This window comes from Anticarsia gemmatalis, chromosome Z (assembly GCF_050436995.1).
Source record: "Anticarsia gemmatalis isolate Benzon Research Colony breed Stoneville strain chromosome Z, ilAntGemm2 primary, whole genome shotgun sequence".
Classification (NCBI taxonomy): Eukaryota; Metazoa; Arthropoda; class Insecta; order Lepidoptera; family Erebidae; genus Anticarsia; species Anticarsia gemmatalis.
In genome coordinates, this window is record NC_134776.1 from 2,480,512 (window position 1) to 2,502,434 (window position 21,923).

The 21,923-nt window shown below is 35.3% G+C and overlaps 1 protein-coding gene across 10 annotated transcripts in view; it reads left to right on the forward strand.

The window, feature by feature from the left end:
* The window catches only part of Sh (Potassium voltage-gated channel protein Shaker), a 519,456-nt gene that overhangs the window by 42,325 nt on the left and 455,208 nt on the right, over positions 1–21,923 (forward strand). For 2 of the 10 annotated variants that reach the window (XM_076135274.1, XM_076135277.1), the window contains exon 1: positions 12,158–12,950. The exons of 3 other annotated variants lie outside the window; for them this stretch is intronic. In XM_076135274.1, the coding sequence (XP_075991389.1) occupies positions 12,754–12,950 (197 nt within the window). In that variant the 5' untranslated portion in view covers positions 12,158–12,753. Of the gene's footprint in view, positions 1–12,154; positions 12,951–21,923 lie in introns of those variants that run through there. 5 more of the 10 variants (XM_076135276.1, XM_076135278.1, XM_076135279.1 and 2 more) reach the window with 5 other exon arrangements.

Consider the following 21,923-nt stretch of genomic DNA (forward strand, 5'->3'; position numbering starts at 1 on the left):
ACACTTGTACGAGTACGAATGTAGCGAGTTGACGGAATAAGCAAAATGACCGGTATCGTTTAATTACTGAAGGAATGATTCGAGTATGACGTTAATGTTGAATGAGCTTTTAAAGATGATTAGATTTGGCCGTAGGAAACCGAAGAGGAGACACCTAAATACCTAAATGTAAGTAAAATATATCTACATTAGCACACTATGAAAATACATAGTAATGATTTAAATAAAAAAAAGGATTTGTAGCTTTATTTTCTACAGTTTTATCAAGAGTTTGATCCGAAATTTACTCAAAAATGGTTTCTAAGAACAGAAAGAACCCAGCAGTAGCAGGAAATCGAGCTAACAGACGCTCGTGACTTAGATTCTCTGTGTTACTCATAGATATTGATAATTTTATAATAAGCGTATACTGATTACTCTTCTTTCAATTTAATTTATCAAAGTAATTGTTGGTAAAAAAAACACTTATACGAAAAAATTAAACATAGTTATCACAAGATGTGCATACCCTGTAGCAGGTTTGAAATTGTCGAAACATAAGCAAGTAGTTAATGCAGCTGATAAAATGTGACAAGTACCTGGAAACAACGAAAATTAACTACATAGTAGTAATATCGATATTTTACTCCAGAAAGTATTTCCGAAACAATAACTTATAATGAAAATGAATGGAAGCTAATTAGAATATACTCTGGGGATGTGGAAATTTATTTGTACAGTGGTCACCGCGGCGGGTTACGGACGGGTCGTGTAATAGGGCAGGTTATTACATTATCCAATTTACAATCGAATTATGAAGGAATCAGCCCCTCCCGAGATTAATTTTTGACATCTTGGTTAATTGAGTAACCAGGAAATGTTGATATGAAAAGATTTCTTTTACAGTTTGTTGATTTTACGGTTAATGACCGTTTACAGTACTCCTATCAACTCCCTGTTTACTTTCTTAGAACCAACAATATTTATCAGATTTTCGTTACTTCGCTTTCTCTAACCTATTAATGACATGTATATCTTTCGTATAAAAATTATTTATTTTAATAAAAGATAATTTTGCAATCTATTTGGCATCCTTTGGCAAACTACAATATTTGCCAGAACATTGAAAATGGCCACAAAATTAGACGTTAAACAAGTAAATAGTGAAATAGAAGTTAATTTACACATTTAGTTTTCTTTATTAAATGTACAGGGGGCATCGCCATGATCAATAATTTATATGCTTATATCAAAAATCTTGTGGCATTATCATGATTTCCGGAATTTTGTATTTGTTATTTAATAGAATACGAACATGTCGCATGTTATAAAGTTACAATTCTAGGCATACCAAGATTTCTGGACATTGTGTAATATAGGCGGCTCGGACACTTGTCTTGCGTTCGAACACTCGATAGAGAGAAAGCCGCAAAGTGGTATTTGAACTGAGCGCCTCGGAGCTTTGAAGCATGTCAGAAGTCGCGCCCGCTTGTTGTCAATTAAGACAACGGTCGTTAAGCGTGTCAAGCCGTCAAACCACTTCATCAACTTTGATACTTGCTGCCCTACTAATCACTGAACAGATTTAAAAAGGCAGAATGTATTTGATTTTTAATGTTGCAAATACAAAATTGCGTGCCGATATTTGTATCTGTATTATCGACTAGCGATTGTAGTATAATAATAAAATCTGCATTAGATGATGATAACCTTTTCAAAAAATAAATTATTTGACATCATTTTTCCAAACTTTCGCGTTGCATGTTTAGTCAGCCTTTGACTACGGCCAGCGTAGCCTGCGCCGAGCTTTCAAGGTAAAATGCGTGTTCCCGTTGGTTCCCGTATCCTACTAATATGTTTTCCTTGTGGTTAGAGTTAAATCAATGTATATGTTACTCTAAAAGCCCGAACTGTGGTAAAGCCTAAGATTTTCCGGTAAAACCTAAAATTTACCAACTCTCAATGGTAAAAGTCCGAACAATTATTTTATTTCGAACTTTTACCACTATTTACTATTCACCAGAACTCCTCCTTTATAACTATGTTGCGGTATGACGAGTTTTGGGCAAACCGACATGGGTAGGTTAGGTTATTTTTTTTAAACCACCCAGAAGGAGGAGCTCCGCGAAGCGGGGCTCCGGCGACATCTTGACACCATAAAGTGAATAGAGGTTAAAGTTCGAAATAAAATAATTGTTCGGACTTTTACCATTGAGTGTTGGTAAATCTTAGGTTTTACCGGAAAATCTTAGGATTTACCATCGTTCGGGCTTTTATAGTAACATATACAGTGTACTAGTATCGTTCGGGCTTTTATAGTAACATATACAGTGTACTAGTATATGTTACTTTAAAAGCCCGAACTGTGGTAAATCCTAAGATTTTCCGGTATAACCTAATAGTACGAGATCCGACCGCGTGATTTATACGTTCACCTGTTTGATTGATGAAATATAATTTTTATACATATTTATAACTAAACCAATGCAGATCCGCAAAGGTGGCCATCCAAATTTGGCCGCAATTAATTTTAATTAAAATGTAATTAATTATTTATTGTTGAACAATTACGTTCACTTGTTATTGTTAAAAAATATATTTCATTAGAAAGAAATATACCTGAGATACCGAGAAAGGTCAAGGTGCCATCCCTCACTTGGCCGCAACCTAATGTCAGCCAGGTGTAAACAGGTATAATTTCGTTAAATATATACGTTCATAATGTATTATCATGTTATACATACCAAATTGAAGATTAATTCTTTCCCTACATGATGAGATTTAGGTGCCTATGCAAAAATGCCCGCAAATAGTGACTGCCAACGATTAAAGATAAATAAAAGCGAGAGAAACTTAAGATAAACACCGCATGTCGAATAAAGACTATTTTTACAGCATATTATTTTTGAGCAGTGATAGCCGAGTGGTATATAAGTTGACGAAGGTTCGAATCCAAGGCAACACACCAATGACTTTTCGAAGTTATGTGTGTTAGAAATAATTATCACATGCTCCAACGGTAAAACGGTGAAGATAAATCTTATTTCTTTTTAATGAACATAATATAGACGATGCCTTCATACAAAATACATACATACATACATACATGCGACCACTTGCGTGGGAGGTGTCAACTTATATACCACTCGGCTATCACTGCTCAAAAATAATATGCTGTAAAAATAGTTCATTAAAATACATTTTTTTCAAATTTAATATACATTGGTGGCTTAGATGTGTCACGTCGATTTACGATATTGTCGAAGCACAACATTTCTGAGAAGAGTACTTCGAAGTTAACTGCTATCGACCTAGCATTATTGTCGAAGGAGTATGTCGTCGAAGTCGCATTGTTTCTTATTTAAGTTATGTCGAAGAAATGGTTTGTCGGTGTACAATAGTGTCTGAGACTAGGTATATCGAACTCTAGTATTGTCTAAATTAAAACGCATCGGAGTGCCATTTCGTCGGAGTAGAATAGTGTCGTACAAGAATTTGTCGAAGTTCAGTTTTGTAGTCTTTTCGTAACACAACAAAAAACACTTCTTCATTTGATTCTTACGTTTTAATAACGTTAAGAATGAAATATATCAATATTAATATTAACAAAGTTTTATAATTTTGGACTTGAAAAAACACAACGTGGCGCATAAGACTGTCAAAAACACGTGATTGCAATATTCAGTACGGTATTTAGTCTTATCTATGGACGCATGTGCAGTAGCATGAAAACGACAAGCAGCTGGCATGCTCTATCTTTATTCGACATGCGGTGTTTATCTTAAGTTTCTCTCGCTTTTATTTATCTTTAATCGTTGGCAGTCACTATTTGCGGGCATTTTTGCATAGGCACCTAAATCTCATCATGTAGGGAAAGAATTAATCTTCAATTTGGTATGTATAACATGATAATACATTATGAACGTATATATTTAACGAAATTATACCTGTTTACACCTGGCTGACATTAGGTTGCGGCCAAGTGAGGGATGGCACCTTGACCTTTCTCGGTATCTCAGGTATATTTCTTTCTAATGAAATATATTTTTTAACAATAACAAGTGAACGTAATTGTTCAACAATAAATAATTAATTACATTTTAATTAAAATTAATTGCGGCCAAATTTGGATGGCCACCTTTGCGGATCTGCATTGGTTTAGTTATAAATATGTATAAAAATTATATTTCATCAATCAAACAGGTGAACGTATAAATCACGCGGTCGGATCTTAGACTATAAGATTTACCAACTCGCAATGGTAAAAGTCCGAACAATTCTTTTAATTCGAACTTTTACCTATACTCACTTGATGATGTCGAGATGTCGCCGGAGCCCCGCTTCGCGGGGCTCCTCCTTCTGGGTGATTAAAAAAAAATAACCACGAAGGCTAAGGTGGGAGCTTCGCTTCGCTCGCTCCCACCTTAGCCTTCTAACCTAACCTACCCATGTCGCTTTGCCCAAAACTCCTTCTTTATAACTATGTCACAGTATATAATTATACCGTGAAATAGTTATAAACATAGTTATGAAGGAGGATTTTTTTATATATCGTAACATAGTTTTTAAACTCTGGCTTGTTCGGACTTTTACCATTGAGAGTTGGTAAATCTTAGGTTTTACTGGAAAATCTTAGGATTTACCACAGGTCGGGCTTTTACAGTATATCCCAAAGCAATGGATCAGAAAAGATACCAAAAATCAGCGAACGAATGATTAACAAAATCTTTCTCCGTCATACAAAAATTACTTCCTTTGAAGCAACCTTTATTAAGCAGTCTATCTTCTTTATGTTAAACTACTAAGTCACCGTACTTCCTTGAAGCGCGGTTTACTCAATCAATGGTCTGTCACTTTTAATCACGTTTAAAACTATTGAGGAATAAAAAATTAAATATTTTTGAACGGATCCAAGTCTTTTGGATGGCCAGTTAGTATTTTTAATTAAAATTCCATGAGTAACGAATAATCTTCTGAAGCCACCGTTGTGCAGTCGGGTAAATATTAACGAAGTTTTTTAAATAAATATATTTGACTTAATTATATCAATAAAAAAATGAAGTGTTGATGTAAAATATTTATATAAATAAGTGCTAATAAATTAGTAAATGCAATGGGCGCAACTCATTTTGTTGTATCGCGGCGCTAATTAGTGGTCGCTTTGAGTTGAAACCGTGGCGGCAGTGGATGTGCGCCCTCTGTATGAGTCCATCGGCATTATTAGTGGCAAGTGGCAAGTAGGCTAATTAATTACAGTTTGATTTACATGTTATTTTAATTACATTTTAGTACAGAAGAGGCGATTTTCTATCACTGATGACGATGGAGCAATGAGAAGTTGTCGAGAAAAATATGCAGCACGTAAATCTTTTGGCGCCATAGAGGTTTCTCTAAGAACTTTTCTAAGTTACTTTTCTATTTGAAACAGTCACAACGATCGCTTAGAATTGGTGCACTTTTAGCTCAAAAAAATATTTACTTTTATGAATAATCAAAAATTCTAGCGACGGATATACGTCGATACAAATTATATAGACTAAGCTTAGCTGTACAAGACTAAACACAATTTTAAACTTATAATTATTTTCAAGCTGATTAATTAATTCTTGCTTCTTTTACTCTTATTTTGCTGTACATCTGCATCACTCCAAAGCAAAACTGAGAAGAGACACTGACTAAGTTATACAGTTTTGTAACGAGTTAAGCGAACTTCCGCAAAATATTTCTAGTTAATGTTTTAATTCCTAGTAATTAGTGGCTAGCCGGAAACAACGTTTGATTTTAACCAAGCAAGTTCTACGTGGATCTTCAATATTTTCTAAACCAATTTTAAGCAAATTTGTGTACTTTTTAATTAATTAAGATATTTAACTGCTTCCGTGATCTTGGTGTTAGTGTATACGACTGCTGATCACGAAGTATTGGGTTTGATCGCTAGGTCGGGTAAAGTGTAGCCCGGTACTGTACATGAGACCAGCAATATTAGTGGTGAAACGTGGGTGAATTCCTTACATATATCACGCTAGTTATACCTTAAAGCGAAGGCAGAGGTACAACTTCAGGTTTAACAGTATTTATTCTGAGCCTAGTTGTTAATGCTTGTATGTAAGTATGTATCTAGAAATATGTAAGTATGTTTATCAGTTATCTGGTTACCATAGTACAAGTTCTGCTTAGTTTTGAATCAAAAGACTGTGTGTGAGGTATACAATAATATTTACATACATACATATATACCTTAAATATTACGACGGTGTTTCAAGAAAATCTAGCTAGTTTTAAATATGTTATCTCACGTCCCGTATATCTGAGATTGATCTCGTATTACAAATTCTGCATTCTCATGTTGCAAGCATTTATTCACCGGATGTGTTCGTTCAGACGAATAATAGTTCATTGATAGACTGTTCGGTGAATGATAAATCATTACATTATCCGATTGTGTTTGTATTGGCTTCGGAAACAAGGCTTGACTGTCGCGCAATGGTTAATGTCGCCACGCCGGAATCATTGCGTCGGGAGGTCGTGGGTTCGATTCCCACATGGGACAATTCTATGTGCGATCCACAAATAATTGTTTCGGGTCTGTTTGTATTTTGTGTGCGTTGTTTGTATGTTTATAAAATATTCGCAACACAAGACCAATAATAATTCTTAGTGCGGGAGTTGTCTTTTTGGAAAGAAAAAAAAGCACTATAGCTTTTCCTCCCCAGTTGTAGACCTAGAGGACGGCCCAAAACTAGATGGGAAACTGTAGTGCAAAAAGATAATTGAGTGAGTGTGAGGTTTCCAAAGACGATGTCCAGGACAGAGCGAATGTCTTGTTATTAGCATAGCAATCCCGTTTTCCCGTATGTTCTTTTTCAAGTTTCAGTCAATAAAAACAAAAACAGTAGATTATAATTTTTTTAATTAACATAATGTCATCTAAATCGGTTTAGCGGTTTAGTCATGAAAAATAACAACACACAGTAACAGTTGATCAATTTGGAAGCTGATTTAAAGAATCCAGCATGAAATTCTTCGACAATATTTATGCGGCTTGTACTTTTTACTCGTGAAATATTTTAAAAGTTTATAGTTTGATAGTTACACCATTTTTATAAGATAAAGTAAGTTTTAAAATAAAATTAACTGCATACCAAGCTTTCAACAACAACTTGTTAAACAAACTAAAAGATACCTACAATTAATTTAAAAAGAAAGTGTCACAGCTTACAATTTTGTATCAGATTACCTATTACCTAGGTAAAGTGACAACAAACATATAAAAACTACTGACAAAATTCCATCTGATAAATATATCCGATAGTTATCCAGAAGTCGATGAAACCAGGCTTTAATATCGTTTCCCGTAATCCAAATTCATTTTCTATCCTTTGTTTAAAGCGTACAAAGCCTTTAGCAACAGTAAACAATATCGAGCCAGTCAATCAGGATATCCGGAAATTCGCAATTCCAAAAATAGAATTTCCTCAAAATCAAAACACTGTAGTTCTGCCGTCGTAAATCTAAACACAGTAACTTCAAAATATGCGTTTTGATGGTTAATTGAATTGAAGTTTAATGGTTAATTTTTGCTCTCATGAAGATACTAATTATTGTATATTATTTCATGCAACTTTTAATGTTAGTATATAGTTAAATCTTTGATTCTGTATATATATATCTAGTATACTTATTATTATTGTATAAATAATAAAATTAGATAATGTGTTTTAAGCTAGGGTAATAATATTATATTTTTTTCTTTTTTAAGTTACAACACGGTAACTCAACGGTTACTGTGTTGTAACCAAGTTTTACCTATTACTGTGTTGTAACTTTGTAAAGATATTAACATTAGGGGAATTACGACACAGTAAGTATGTACATACTGTGTTATAACTATGTTTCTTAGAAATACGTATAAAATCAGTAATACAGTAAATGAGATACTGTGATTTATTCAAGTATTTGTTGTTTATCTTTGAACAATATTTTATACGCAATCACAGTAACTGAAGAAGCCGTGTTATGATCAAGCAAAATAAAAAAAAAGTAAATCTATTCACGTTAAAAAAACACAGTTAGTAGTGAGATACTGTTATTTAATTTAAAATAACACAGATACTGTATTTTTTATTAAAAAAAATGTTTTTTTTGTAAAAATACTGTGTTTTTATTTAATGTATTTCGGTAACTATCCATCGTACAAACAAACCGAAAACTATCTCAAATAGCCCGCGGTCTCCTGATTCCAAAGAACTAAACAAACTATAAACACAGTAACTTAAGTTACTGTGTTTACATTTACGACGGCAGAGTTAGTTTCTGAACAGGTGTCATTTCAAACTTGAACAGACTATTGGCTGTCTAACGCAGATCCCTACAGGATAGGCAAGGGAACAACGGGATTTTTTAATCCTACCTTTTAGTACTTGTTTCTTCGCAAAATACTTTGAAATAAAGTAAGGTTAAGGTAAAACATATAGTCGTATTTGCACTTTAGTTTAGGACTTAAAATTCATGCGTGAACTGTTTCTCGAAGTCGCCGATCCTAATAACGAGTTTAACTCGATTGAGATAATACATGAGTGTAAATTACAGTTCCTTAAAGTATTTGAGTAAATTTAATAAGACTCCCGATTAAAAACGATAGTGTACTGTGTAATTTTGAAGAGCTCGTGGCTTAGTTAACAACAGCCGCGCGGATCAATCTCTGCGGTTAAGCCACGCTTGACGAGGTTGTTCTGTGGATGGGTGACCATTCTATACATAACGAGTTCCTCGGTGTTTCGCAAAATTGTGGGTCCAGGCTGTCATATTCGAAGATCTTTGACAGTCGTTAACAGTAGTCAGAAGCTTGAAAGTCTGACAACCAGTCCTACCGAACAGTATCATGTTATATCCCCAGGTGACTAGTAAAACACTGTTAATCAGCTGCACCCGGTGAGACTTGAAGCCGACTCCGAATATGGTGGCCTATAATTATGGTATTTGCATCTTATTTGTCGTGCTGTTCGTACTCTCGGTACTTTCGTGTCGTCTTCGTATCGAAAGCTTTGTTGCCATTTACTTGAAGAAAAAATAGTTCCTTCGGTATACGTTAGGGGCGTTTATAATTTTTTTCATAAACAATTCTAGCTGTTGATAATAATCGTAAGATACTGTGCCTATTTTCTTTTAAGTAATGTTTTTTGAATTCATGATATTGCTTTATAGTTGAAATTTATTGACATTTAATACAATAATTTTATTGTCGGCTACCATTTTTGACCGTTTTCAAAAAGAAACAGGAGGTTATAGACACCTACATCAAATAATAATATAATGATTACTTTCTTATTCACTTTATGAAAGCGGTTTCTTTTTATTTCAAAATAATTGTATAAGTATTACGTCCATCACTTACGAACCGTCTGTCGCGGAATAAATAATATATCTTATAAATAACTTATTATACAAGCAATATACATTAAGACGAATAAGTCATGTTTATTAGAAGAATCCAGCATCTTAGTTCGGACCACGGTCGCGGCGTGTGCTGAAAAATCAATGCTTATCCGGACTTGCTTGCCGATGTCAAGGACTACTGAATATCATTATTTTCTTGACTGTATTATTGTACGTACTTTATATTCATTAAGTATTTTATATTTATTATCTTGCAAAATATAAGATTATAAAAATTTGCTCCACGTAAATCGGGAACGATAGAGGCCCTTTGACTTAAACAATTTGGACCCTAACCTAGACCACTAACCACACGAAAAATACCTAAATATTTAGAATTTCTATAAGGGTTTCAAAAACAAAAATGATTTTATTATAAGCGCTCTTTTATAGTGACGCAAAGTAAATGTAAAGAGCTTTTACAAACAAAATTATTTAGATGAGTATCGGAAATATTCAAAGGCCACTGCATGCCGCCGGCCGACACGCAAAAACTACGGCCTGTGTTGTCACAAAGTTTATAAATATATGACTTTAGTTATAATAATATGAAACAAACAGGATTATAATCTGCGTTTTGAAGTCCATTTCACACTTAGAAGAGAACTGTGGCGGAACTTCAGACAATGCTTGTGCAACTAGACCTTAAATGACAATTTGTTTTTAAAAAGAAAAGTAAGTATAAGTTGGTTGTTGTGGCCATGTGAGAGCTTTGGTATGGCCATCAGGCCGTAGACAGCAATCATCGACCAGTCAAACATTTGATTAGCTTTTAACGAAACGAACGAAATCCTTCAAAAATGTATCGGATTATGGTGTGTGGAATTGTGGAGCTTTGAATTCTTGGCACGGGGTCTCTAGTCTCTGACAGCCCCGTTCACATAGCGTAATATTTTGCTCGTATAATTCATACAAACATTCAAAATATGACACGTTGTATACGTTTTATCGATAAAACTTCATTTCCTATTTCTATTTGTGTCGAACAGTGTTAGATAGAATTGGGAATATCTTGTGACTGACAGACAAACAGATATTGAGATAATTTCATAAGTGTTCCGATTTGCCTGTTCGGGCGCGATCTGTGTTATTTATATTATGTATCAAAATATTTGAAAGTGGGACTTCTACGATACTATTTTTTATCAACTGTGTTTTTCTAATTTAAATTAGATTATTCTCAATAGTAGACCGGAGTTTTGGTAACGTGACGGGTATATGGCAATGGGCCTCCTATTACATGGGACTAGCATTGTTGATTGGCGAAATGCGTGTAATTCATATACTTCTGCCCACACCTTCGGATATAATAGGCGTGATCTCTACGAACGTGAACACTCAGCTCCTTAGGTAGCTGGTTGTCGATTGTCGATAACATTAGATAATCGCGCTATTAATATTATGATTTTTTGTATACATACAATGGGTTTTTTTATATTTTAATATGTTCAATAGGTAGGTAGTGCGGTAGTAGAATATATTTAAAAATGCATCATGGGTTACACAATACGAGTAATCTTGAGTTCGTTTAAGCTTAGAAGCTTGTGTTAGTTGAAACACTTTTGCGATTCGGAACCAAAGCCCCATCGTGGTTAGTCTTTTCTCGCTCTAAGGTCGGTTTTAGAGATGTTTCTATCGGCGATGTTACGCTAAGTAGCCGAGGTAAGATCATTGATGGGAGAGTTCTTGATTGGTGTTTTATTTCGTGACTTGGTTAGGTCTAAAAATATTTCAGGTTTCAATATATTTACTGCTTGAATACATTTCTTTTAAATACTTGATGTAATAATGTGAAAAACATATTTATTTTTAAGTTTTTGTTCTACGGTCAATGATCCGACGGACAGAGGGACGGTTACGTGGTGACTTCTTCGATTGCCATCATATTAAGTTCTGCACCAGGAAACATATTTTAAGTTTGATTTTCAAAATAGGTAATTTATTTTTAATTAAATCCAATGACGAATATCAATTAGCGATTCCGAATTTATTCAATTAGGTATTTAGAAGAATAAAGCCAAATAATTTAAATTACCAATCGTATTTACAGTTCAGTCGGAATTAAAGCGTTTGTAAAGTTGCAATGAATTGACAATAACGACTGTCCGTTCAAATAATTAAACCATTTACTTTTAGTATTTGTACAATTTATGTTCATTGAACCGAATCATGCGGTAAAATTCTAAACGGACTTTATGATTTGTTTACACGAAGAATAAAAGACTAGCAGTAATTAAACCTACCGCTAATTTAAGGTTCCGAACTAATTCACTTTCAAAGTTTTTTCAAATAAAATAAAGACGTAACGTTTACCTAACTCGTTAAATTTAATACCTATAAACATTACGCATTGCGTCCAATATTATACACATGTCTTGCTGTTAAGATAACTCGTAAACTAAATCGAAGTGAATGTTCTCCGTGCGACCTTGAAACCCCGACTCTGACCTAATAAAAACATTATTGCTCCTTCTCTCCCGGCAGACTACCAGCTGTTTAGATTTTTAGATTTTTTTTCTAAGCCATTATATAATTATTTTTATGTATGGCGGCTTTGGAAATTGAATTAGGAAGTTAAATAACTTTTTGACAAAAATGATTTATTATACAAATAATAGTGCGGCTACAGGTAGGGTAGGAGGGCTTCAGGCGAGCCGGCGGGGCAGGGGGCGCGCGGGGCGGGGGCCCGCCTTCGTGCGATGGCAGCGAAGCCTCCGCGACACTCGCGCGTTCGGCTTCGTCGCGCTTACACGACCGCGCGCCCGGTACGACTCGTTACGTAACATATCCAACAATTGTTGATTTTATATCACGAGCTAGCTCGCGCGGCACGCTTGCACCGCTGCCCATCCGCGCGCACCGTCATGATCGCACTACCGTCAACTGACGTTAGCGAAGCCGTCGCCATGGCTACCGAACATCCGAGCGCCAATATTTAAATATTATGTAGAAACGACCATACGATACTGCCAACGAATTCCTTCCACTTTTATAATTATACTACGTTTTACAAAGTAGGATTATGATTACGCTTACGCTTGTAATGTGATAAACATAAACTTTTATGTGGACAATTTTATATGGAATTTACTAAAACGGGTGAGGACGCTATTGCTGAGTTCACCTCATCGCTTTTACGTTCGCTTTCACTGCCAAGCTGAAGCCTGACGCTAGTGACTAAGTTACTTTTAAGAGAACGGATTTCCTGACTTGTTTCCATGATGGTTAGATATCTGAGCCTCACGCCGCCGAAGTTAATTCACCGTTGGTCCGCGGATTATCAAGATTCGCGACAATCTCAGCTCGTGGGTGCTGTGGTGGCGTCAACGCCATCTTCGGATGGGCGCACCGCAGACACCAAAGCCTATCGAGGAGGATGAGTGCGTACCTCGAGTGGCGGTAGTTGAAGCGATAAGAGAGGCACAACAAGACCGCAAGATGGAGCGGAGACGGGGTGCTTCCGGCCCCAGGCGCCGCGGTCTCGAGAGCGAGCTGGAGGGAGAGCGCCGGAGACCTCGCCGCAAGCCCCGCAAACGGTGAGTACCACCACACGCCAGCCACACACCAGCCACACCACACTGACCTCACTGCACACACAGCCCCTCACCACCGGCACCGGGTCTTCCCGGCGCGTCGCTCTGTCGTCGGATGATGCGGCGCGTTCGCGACATAATTACCAAACTTCGTTAACTCAAACTTTCCTGACGGGTACTTCAACTTTAGTTTACAAAAACTGAGTCAGCACTCTCGTTTAATTATAGCCAGAATAAATAATTAGTCACAGTTACATTTTGTGTTGTGATTTTTAACAGAATATTTTATATAGCGTTGGATGAAACAGTAATAAGTAATATACAAGTTGAAAAAGCTGCTCAACTATTTACAGTTTATATGTGTGTGGTAGCCGGTGAGGTTGGTCGCTAAGCTATAAAGCGTTGTATCCAACCCGCGGTAAATCACCACATACACTCGCGCGGCATCCACGCAAAAATAAGTTTGTCAAAATTGGCTCACGCGGCAAAGTATCCAAAATTTTCTTTGCGGAACGAGCCTATTCGAGGGTTTTGGTGTAATCGATACACAGCATAACATTAAGTTAGTCCGTGGCGTGTTGAAACTTAGAATTACGGCGGCTGCGTGCGAGCGTACGTTAATATTGTGACCAATTTAGTTCTGCGGTCGTTCTGACATTGAACATTTTCAACGTAAAAACGTTCATATAGTGTTCACCTTGAAATAGTAACTTGTTTGCGAAATCCGTAGGTCTGCCGCAGCGGCCTCCAGCTGCTATCGATCTTCGTCGAGGCCTCATTATACCCTTACCTTAGCTGTTACCAAGTTTTTATTATAACAACTTAAGCAGCACATAGATTACGCGAGAAATTTCAAGGTCCCATTATTTAAGAGAGTTTTGCTTATTGGAACTTTGAACTTTTCACGAGAGGAGAGGAGCAATAAGTTATGCCATCTGTTACAGCATACTTGGCCACAATAAAACGAAGTAACGTTCACCTCCCGTCACCGTACTTCGTACATACTGACTATACTAACGTTTAATATGCGATTAGTCAGAGCTTTCCGATGAATGAATGAATCACGCTATAGCGGGTGCGGGGAATTTGGCACACAGATACACTACGTCCTGTAAGGACACTTAGATAATGTTTTATTTCTGACAATATTAGGAAAAGCTACCGTTGTATTAATACAAAATTCTTAAATTCTAGGTGTTCGACGGTTTAATTCGTTTTAGAAAATATCTGTCGCTATTTCTCTTGTGAAGTCGATGACCTTTCAAGGCTGTGATAGATATCTGATTTGTGTATGTATCGCACATATCCGTAATTTTACTTTCTTTCACGTAAGATAACTTGTATAAGACACGGAAGTAATATTTTCAAAGTATAATTACGCCTGCTAAGCCCTGAGGGGTAGGCAGGATTCTATGAAATATATCCAAAGTTCGCAATAAATATTTTTGGGGACATGTAAAAGAGACATGACATATTGTATTTTATTCGTGAACTATTATATTTTTACCTGTTAAGCGCGTTTGAATAAGTTAAACGTATTTTTTGCTGTCGAAGTAATAGAATTGAGTTGGATTAGCATTCAATGGTGTTTTTGAGAGAGGTTTATTATATTAGTGCCAGTTTGTGTGTCGTTCGACAATAATATGCCTTTTGATAGTGTGGTTCTGTAAATTGCGTAGACTCGCTAAAGTAATCATTGTGTTTTTTGTCATTGTTAAATATCATCGGTAATTGAATAGGTTTTTGAGATCTATTGAGATTTTTAGTATAATAGGATTTTAATAAAAAAAAATGATATCTAATTTACCGTGTTTCTACTATAGCCAGTAGTATAGCTTCTGCAATCAAGAATCAAACACACTACCCTTAGTAATGGTTACGGTTGCCATCCGTCCGGGTTTCCCCGGATTTGTCCTAGTTTAGAGGGCGTCCGGGGAGCGTCCGGGGAAGGTTTCATTTGTAGACCGGGTTTTAAAAAACTAATAAATAAAAATAATTTGGGCCGCCTGCGAGACACGCACCATGCTCGCACACCACGATCAACCGACGAACCGAGTATGTTCACTGTTCCCCAACTTCTCCCGTCGCGGTTGCTTTTCTTGTTGACATGTCCGGCTTTCGGACTCTAAAGTCCGGGGTTTTCATGCGTCTTGTCCGGTTTTCCAAATTTTAGATATGGCAACCCTAGTAATGGTCAACACAAACTAAGTTAAGTTTACAAGTGATATAGCGCACCCCCGACTGTTCACATTAATGTTCTAAACAACAACTATACGGCTTTTAACTTTAAAATGTTTCACTGTTTGAATTGTAATACCTTTGCTTTATGTTATATCTCGCTAGTTTACTTTAAGAGAGTAGCCAGATCCGATGGTGTTTATTCCATGGCAAGTTCATTACAATTTTGAAATTATTTTGTGTAGTACGACATAATAAGATTTTTTGAAAATATCCTTTTCTAGAAACAATAAAAATTACATAACGATACGATGCAATAAAATTTTTTGTCAAGAAAAATGTTTTTCTACAATAAATATAAATTACATATGAAAACATCGTAATTTGTGAACAGGTAATTATTAAGCTACAAAAAGACATTATTATTTTGATTTATTAGGAAAAAATCAAAAAACAATCTTTCACTATTAAAAATACGCGTTAACGCGTTGATATCTTTGCAAGAGCTCTAATGGCCAAACAGTATTAAACAGTAGGAAGATTGATAAATAAGTCCTAGAAATAGTTATAATAATATCTTTTAGTCATGCTTATAGGTAAAAAAATACGTATTTTCAATACAATCTTTGAACAATGTTCAGTATTTGTCAATATATTATTTGAATGCGTATTGTGAAATCAAGGTTTTAAGAAATTGTAATTATAAAACATATAGTGGTTTAAAAAATAGCCATATTATTATAATGAAATATAACAAACGTAAAAAATACCAATTCCTATATGAACAGAGAATACAAATTCAATCAGAACGTAAGAAAGCCATCGTATCGAAAATTTTCTACCTATCTATCTTGCTAAAACATATAGAACGAAGGCATACGTATATCTATCTGACCCCAAGCTAATGAATCAACATGTGTTTCATAGGACGGAGGGCTTAAAGACGGCTTGGCAACGAAACTCAACCTGTTGAATAATTATGGGAGTTCACGAATAAAAGAAAAATGTTTGGAAACAATAAATACGGAGTAAACAACTTTACTAACTTAAGTCGGATATGGTTTTATTAGATGTCTATCTCTTCTAAATGTTGTAAACAATATCGGGAATCTGCAGTTGGTACTATCGTGTGTACAGAGTTTGATATTTTAAATGTACTGCAAAAGTAGTGCCTATGGCGCCCGCTTGAGGCGCTGATCTGATTTTCTTAAAACATTTATCGATAGTTAGCCACGGGTGATACGGGCTTTGTATTGGGTTACTTTCTATTTTATTTTTCCTGCTGCGCGTAGGTCTTGGGCTCAAGACCCGGGTAGAGCCAAAAAAATAATACCCCGAGATTTTCTGTCGAGAATTCTTTGGAGATAGGAAGTTGAGGTTCGTAGACCTACGTGCTTTTCAGAGCACGTAAAGTCTTTTCGAAGATTATGCGGATAGACTATACCCGTGTATTATGCACGCACTTGAGCACTATAGACATTATAAAAAGTTCTCATATCTCTGGCTGGTTACAATGAAACTGGCCGCCGCCGTGTCCAAAAACGGCCATTGCCACCGACCACTAAGTTCAATGGGCCCTTTTAAACCAAGGTAAAATCCGGTATTAATACTTAAACGCTAAGCCTCAGTATGCACTCAGACTTACCAATAGTTTTTCCAATCACCGTTCAAAGTTTTCGAGATGAGACTTCAACAATTTTAATATATAATATGTGGAAAAGAAAAGTTCACCGGCTTACGTGGAGTTACAAACTTCATTAAAAAGTTGGATAAACACGACCCCATTTTGAAAACTAAATGCAATTCTTTTTGTTTTAACTAGTTAGTATAAATGGTTATTAACCTGAATATCCACTACGGGACTGCCATTTTTATGTTACCCCATTAAAAAAACTTAATGACATGACAATGAAACGCATAATTCCATAATTTGTGTATCACTCCAACTTTTTAAAGTTTGCGATCCAAACTCAATACTTCCGAATGTACTAATAGCGATATGGCGACCACACTAACCGCTGCGTCATTTATAATATGTTAATAATAATATGACTATATAAACCTATCCAGAAATGCAGCCGGCAACCTCCTCCATTCTTCACATTTCTATCTGCTAAGGCATAGCTAGAAATCATTCCTAAAGATAATTAAAATACACGTACAAAGAATGAATGCTTCAAATGTGCATTTCATATTGAAATCAATTCCACAAATGATCTACATGACATAATTCGATAACCGGTGACTTAACTGACAGATTGGTGTTTAATTGACACGCATTTTGTTGAACAACAAACCTTTACCATTGGGGATGAACTACCGATATGATTTGGCAGTTATCCAAACTATAGGATAGCTGATAACGCTTGAACGGGGTAAACGTCGAAACATTAAATTTTAAACTAAAATCCAAAGACTATTTTTTTCATACAGGTCCATAATTTTTGCTCTACAATAAAAAATAACTCATTAATGTACTGCTAGGCAAGGGTCTTCTCCCATAATGAGGGAGAGGTTAGACCTAGAGTCCACCACGCTGACCACATGCGGGTTCATAAGATTTAATTTCCCCGTTATTGTGTATTAGTTCCGGAAAAACAGTATATTTTTTTGAAGTAATGCTTCTTTGACTCAATTGTATACGAACAAAGCTGCTGAAATCAGTTTGTAATACAACAGATTTACACCTGGCTGGAAGTCGGAATCCAACTGAAAACTTTCTTAAATAGTACCGCTGAACTAACTGAAGTAAGAATTTAAAACAACACATAAGAGACTTAAACTATTAGCCAACAAAATGCAATAGAACTTGGAATCAAACTCGCGAGACCTCGTGTTCAATACCCAAGTCAGGCAAGATGTTATTGGGTTTTTCTCGTCAGCTACAAAGCTTTGATACTGTACCTAACAATTAAACCATTATAAAATCTGCTAGTGTCCCTCTACTAGACAAAGACTTCAGGCTTTGAGCCCAACAAACTGTTCTAATCGGTTAAGGACAATGCACTGAAAAACTGATTTTAAGCATGTTTTTGTCACCAATTAAAACAGAAACACACAAAAGAAGCAATAAGAAAGATTTTATTATTGTTTCTTGACAAAAACCTGTATTCATATTATTATTGTTTTCATCACAAAAGCGATACTTTGATGAAAGAAACATACGTCTAGTTTCTCATCCGGCGGTAGACTATCTATGCACCCGTATGTGTTCACAGATGAGCAAACAAGCCTTGCCAGTTCTACTTAGCTTGCCTTAAGAGCCCTTTGACAAGACTCCTAAGGATTGCCTCATCGCTGGTGGGCTTCCAAATGGAAAGATGTTTCGATTTTTCTTTTAGGGAGATTTTCTGATGAGTTTTGTATCAAGTTGTGATGATTCCTATTTTAGATTTGGAGACTAAAATGGAATGCAATGTTAAATGCTTGGTCCATGTATATGATTAAGTGTTGTATCTTTACAGTCGTTTAAGACTTCATTTTGTGTAGCCGTAAATTTTAATCAAATGAACGCTATCATAGTACCTACTGTGTTTTAGTACTGTCTATTTAAAGTTTTCTATACATGATTTCTTATTGTCCAGTGGTTGCATTTATGATTATTCACAGTTATTTGCAGTTTTAGAAATGTAATTAAAATTTTAGTATTCTGTGTGCCTAGCGAATAGGATTCAGTGCCGAGCTTTGAATTTAATTTTATATCTATTCAACAGTGCAGTAGGCACTTACACCGTGTCACACTCATTACATTGGGTTTGATTCCCATTCCAAACATCCCTCTCATCATGTAATTGTCACTAGAACAGTGCCTCGATTCTCTACCGCTATCGAGTACCGACAACCGGCTAGCTATCGAATTTTGACATTTAGAATGTACTGCCAAAATGTTTCCTACGACACCCGTCAGAGGCGCTGATCAGATTTTCATACAAAATTTCTCGATGACAGGTCGGTTGTCGGTAGTCGATAGTAGTAGAGAATCGAGCTACAGATAGTAATTTCCCGGATTCGATTTGCATTTTATACCATGTTGTCTCTACACTGATTGTGATTATCCAGGTTTGATTTAGTGACACTACTAAGTCCCTGATTTGAATCTCAGTGAAAATATCTTCCTAATTTTACATTATGTAGCACTACGTTATATTGTTAACGACCAGTTGTTTTACAATAAGTAACAAACTAAGGAAGTTTTTGATAGTATGCGGAAACTGTCTTATTAATATATATCATTATGGATGCTAGGCAGTCGAACTATAGCGGCTTCAAAATATTTTTTATCATATTGTCGTAATTTCGTTTAGAGTGTATGTTTCAGAGATTTTTTAATCAATCACATTTAATACAAGAGACTCATCGATAACAATGCCTAATCTTATCATTAACGAATGCCTCAAATCAAGTCTAAGTCAATCAAACCAAAGCAAAATTAAACCCTGGTATTGGGATTATTTATTTTCAAAGTAAAAGTTTATCAACTCAGTATAAAGTCATTGACCTGTCTTGTTTCTTGTACAATATACAGGTGTATCGACTGGACTATTAGGATGTCAGTCCACCTGTCTGTTGCAGGTTCGATTTGAATTTATTTGACGTGCTAGCTTGTTCGCCACTCAGTTGCGCTCATCATTCACAATAAACTGACGTCAAGATTTTCAGGAATTATTGTGAAGTTTTGAAATTCAATATTGTAGCTTTGATAGTGTAAATGTAGGCTTTGTGGGGTAAGGGATGATTTCTGAATTGAGTAAAAGTCAATCAGTGGGAATTAAAAACGATGAAATCATCATTTTACATGGTCGTTATTATGTACATAGGTTTGTAGAATAATTTTAAAAATAGTTTGTAGAATAGTTTAGGGGTTTTATAGAAATAGAAAATAGACGAATAATAATGTATTTGTCTTAATGACAACCAGAAAATTAAGAAAAATCGTTTGAATATCTACATGTGGTGCAATGGCTAATATTTTTGCCTATGCGATCATAATTTCGCCAGGTGGTGAGGGTTCGATTATCACACGAAACATTATTTTCCACAACACTTAACAAACAATCTTTTATCTTTGAAGAGTCATCAAAACGCATTTTTCAAACAAAATTTATTCATTAAAAAAACCATCTCGATTCATCTCATCTATTTCCGAACTACAAAATACACTTACCCACAAAAAACTGTGACACATTTTTTCACACATATTTTTAAAGCAAACCCCGCAGTTCTCGTGGTACAGTCATATAGTAATTGGTTGAGTGACCACTCTGCCTACGGACATGGCTGATGGAAATTGGTTTAGGTTACGGCCTGCAGGTGACACTTTGTTGCTGACTGTATTTTTCACTGAAACTGATTCTAAACTTAGATTGCGAGGTCAAAAGTTGGTATTAGTTTACCTACTATATTTTTGGAGTAAAAAAATAATTATAATAGCACAGTAATATAACAATTTTGCAAAGTTATGCTAAATCAGACTATTCCTAAACTATTATTAATTTTCTTTATATATTAGTTACATAAATGTGATCAATGCACACGTTGCACACACCAGACCCGAAAAAGCTACTGAAGCCCATCATATTTTTTCTTATGTAGAAAGTGACCTCAATATCTTCTGGCTCTGTGATATTGGCACTGAAATTATTTAAAATTTACAAAATTGTATACTAGCACGCTTATAAGCTGTCTGGTAAATAATGTACCTACAAGCACCATTTAGTGTGAAATCAGTTGACCGTGTGTGAGTTGTCCAAAAATATTTATTAATGTTATTTTTGTTGTTCAAAGACATTATTATAATGCTAGAGGCTCCTGTGTTCCCCTTACCCACAGTAACAAATAAGCTATGAATGATTGAACAGTTATTTATCAAAGTACGAACAGATAATTCATTATGTAAGACGCTCAATTATTAAAATTTAATTTGATCATCTTTAGAACCGCTTCTGTTTTGGTCAGAGGTGAATGAAGGTTGCTTCATAAGTTATGAAGTAAATACAGGATAGTGATTATGTTGACTGTACTTGCGGGTGTTGTGGGTTCGATTGTGTTATTTGAATTAATATGACATGACAACTATTATAAGCAACCAACCGGATTTAGTGGGTCAAATAATTCCTTAAAAAAAAATGTGATTAGGTGCTTATTTCGGCTTAAAATGTAGTTTTTTTTAGACTTTCCTTTACTCATTCCACATCACATAACTTTAAAAAGTGTATCAGGTTATTGTTGTTTATAGTGCATATTTTTATCAGTTAAATTGCGATATGCATAATTATATCATCTTATATTACATAATTTGGTTTCTATAATTAGTCAAAAATATAGTAAAAGGTGTCACTTACAACTCTTATTTTACTTTAAAGCACACACGAAAGGCAAGCTTTTTAAGGTTCCGTAAACAAATGGTAATAACGGGAACCCTGTCTATATTTTTTACACTCTAACAAGCTTGGACACAAGTTGTAATAGAAATTAGAAGAGCCTTTTTATACTAATATCACCGTATTTCTAACCACGCGAACTGCCTGATATACGAAAAGATTTATCATATCTAAGTAAAAGTTTAAAGTAGTACTCTCTGTACCGCAAGCAGCTGACCGTTCAATAATTAAATTTATTGTTACTTTAACTGCTGGATGTTTGAGTGCAGTTCTGCAAACTTTAGCTGTACCGTCTGAAGCTCGCTGTGCAAAACTGCGTTTAATGTATCTTATAAGAATACTATAATAGTATATTGCTAAAAGTTGTTATTGTGATTTTAAAGAAGTTTAAAACTGTTTTAACTTTCAAAAGATTTGA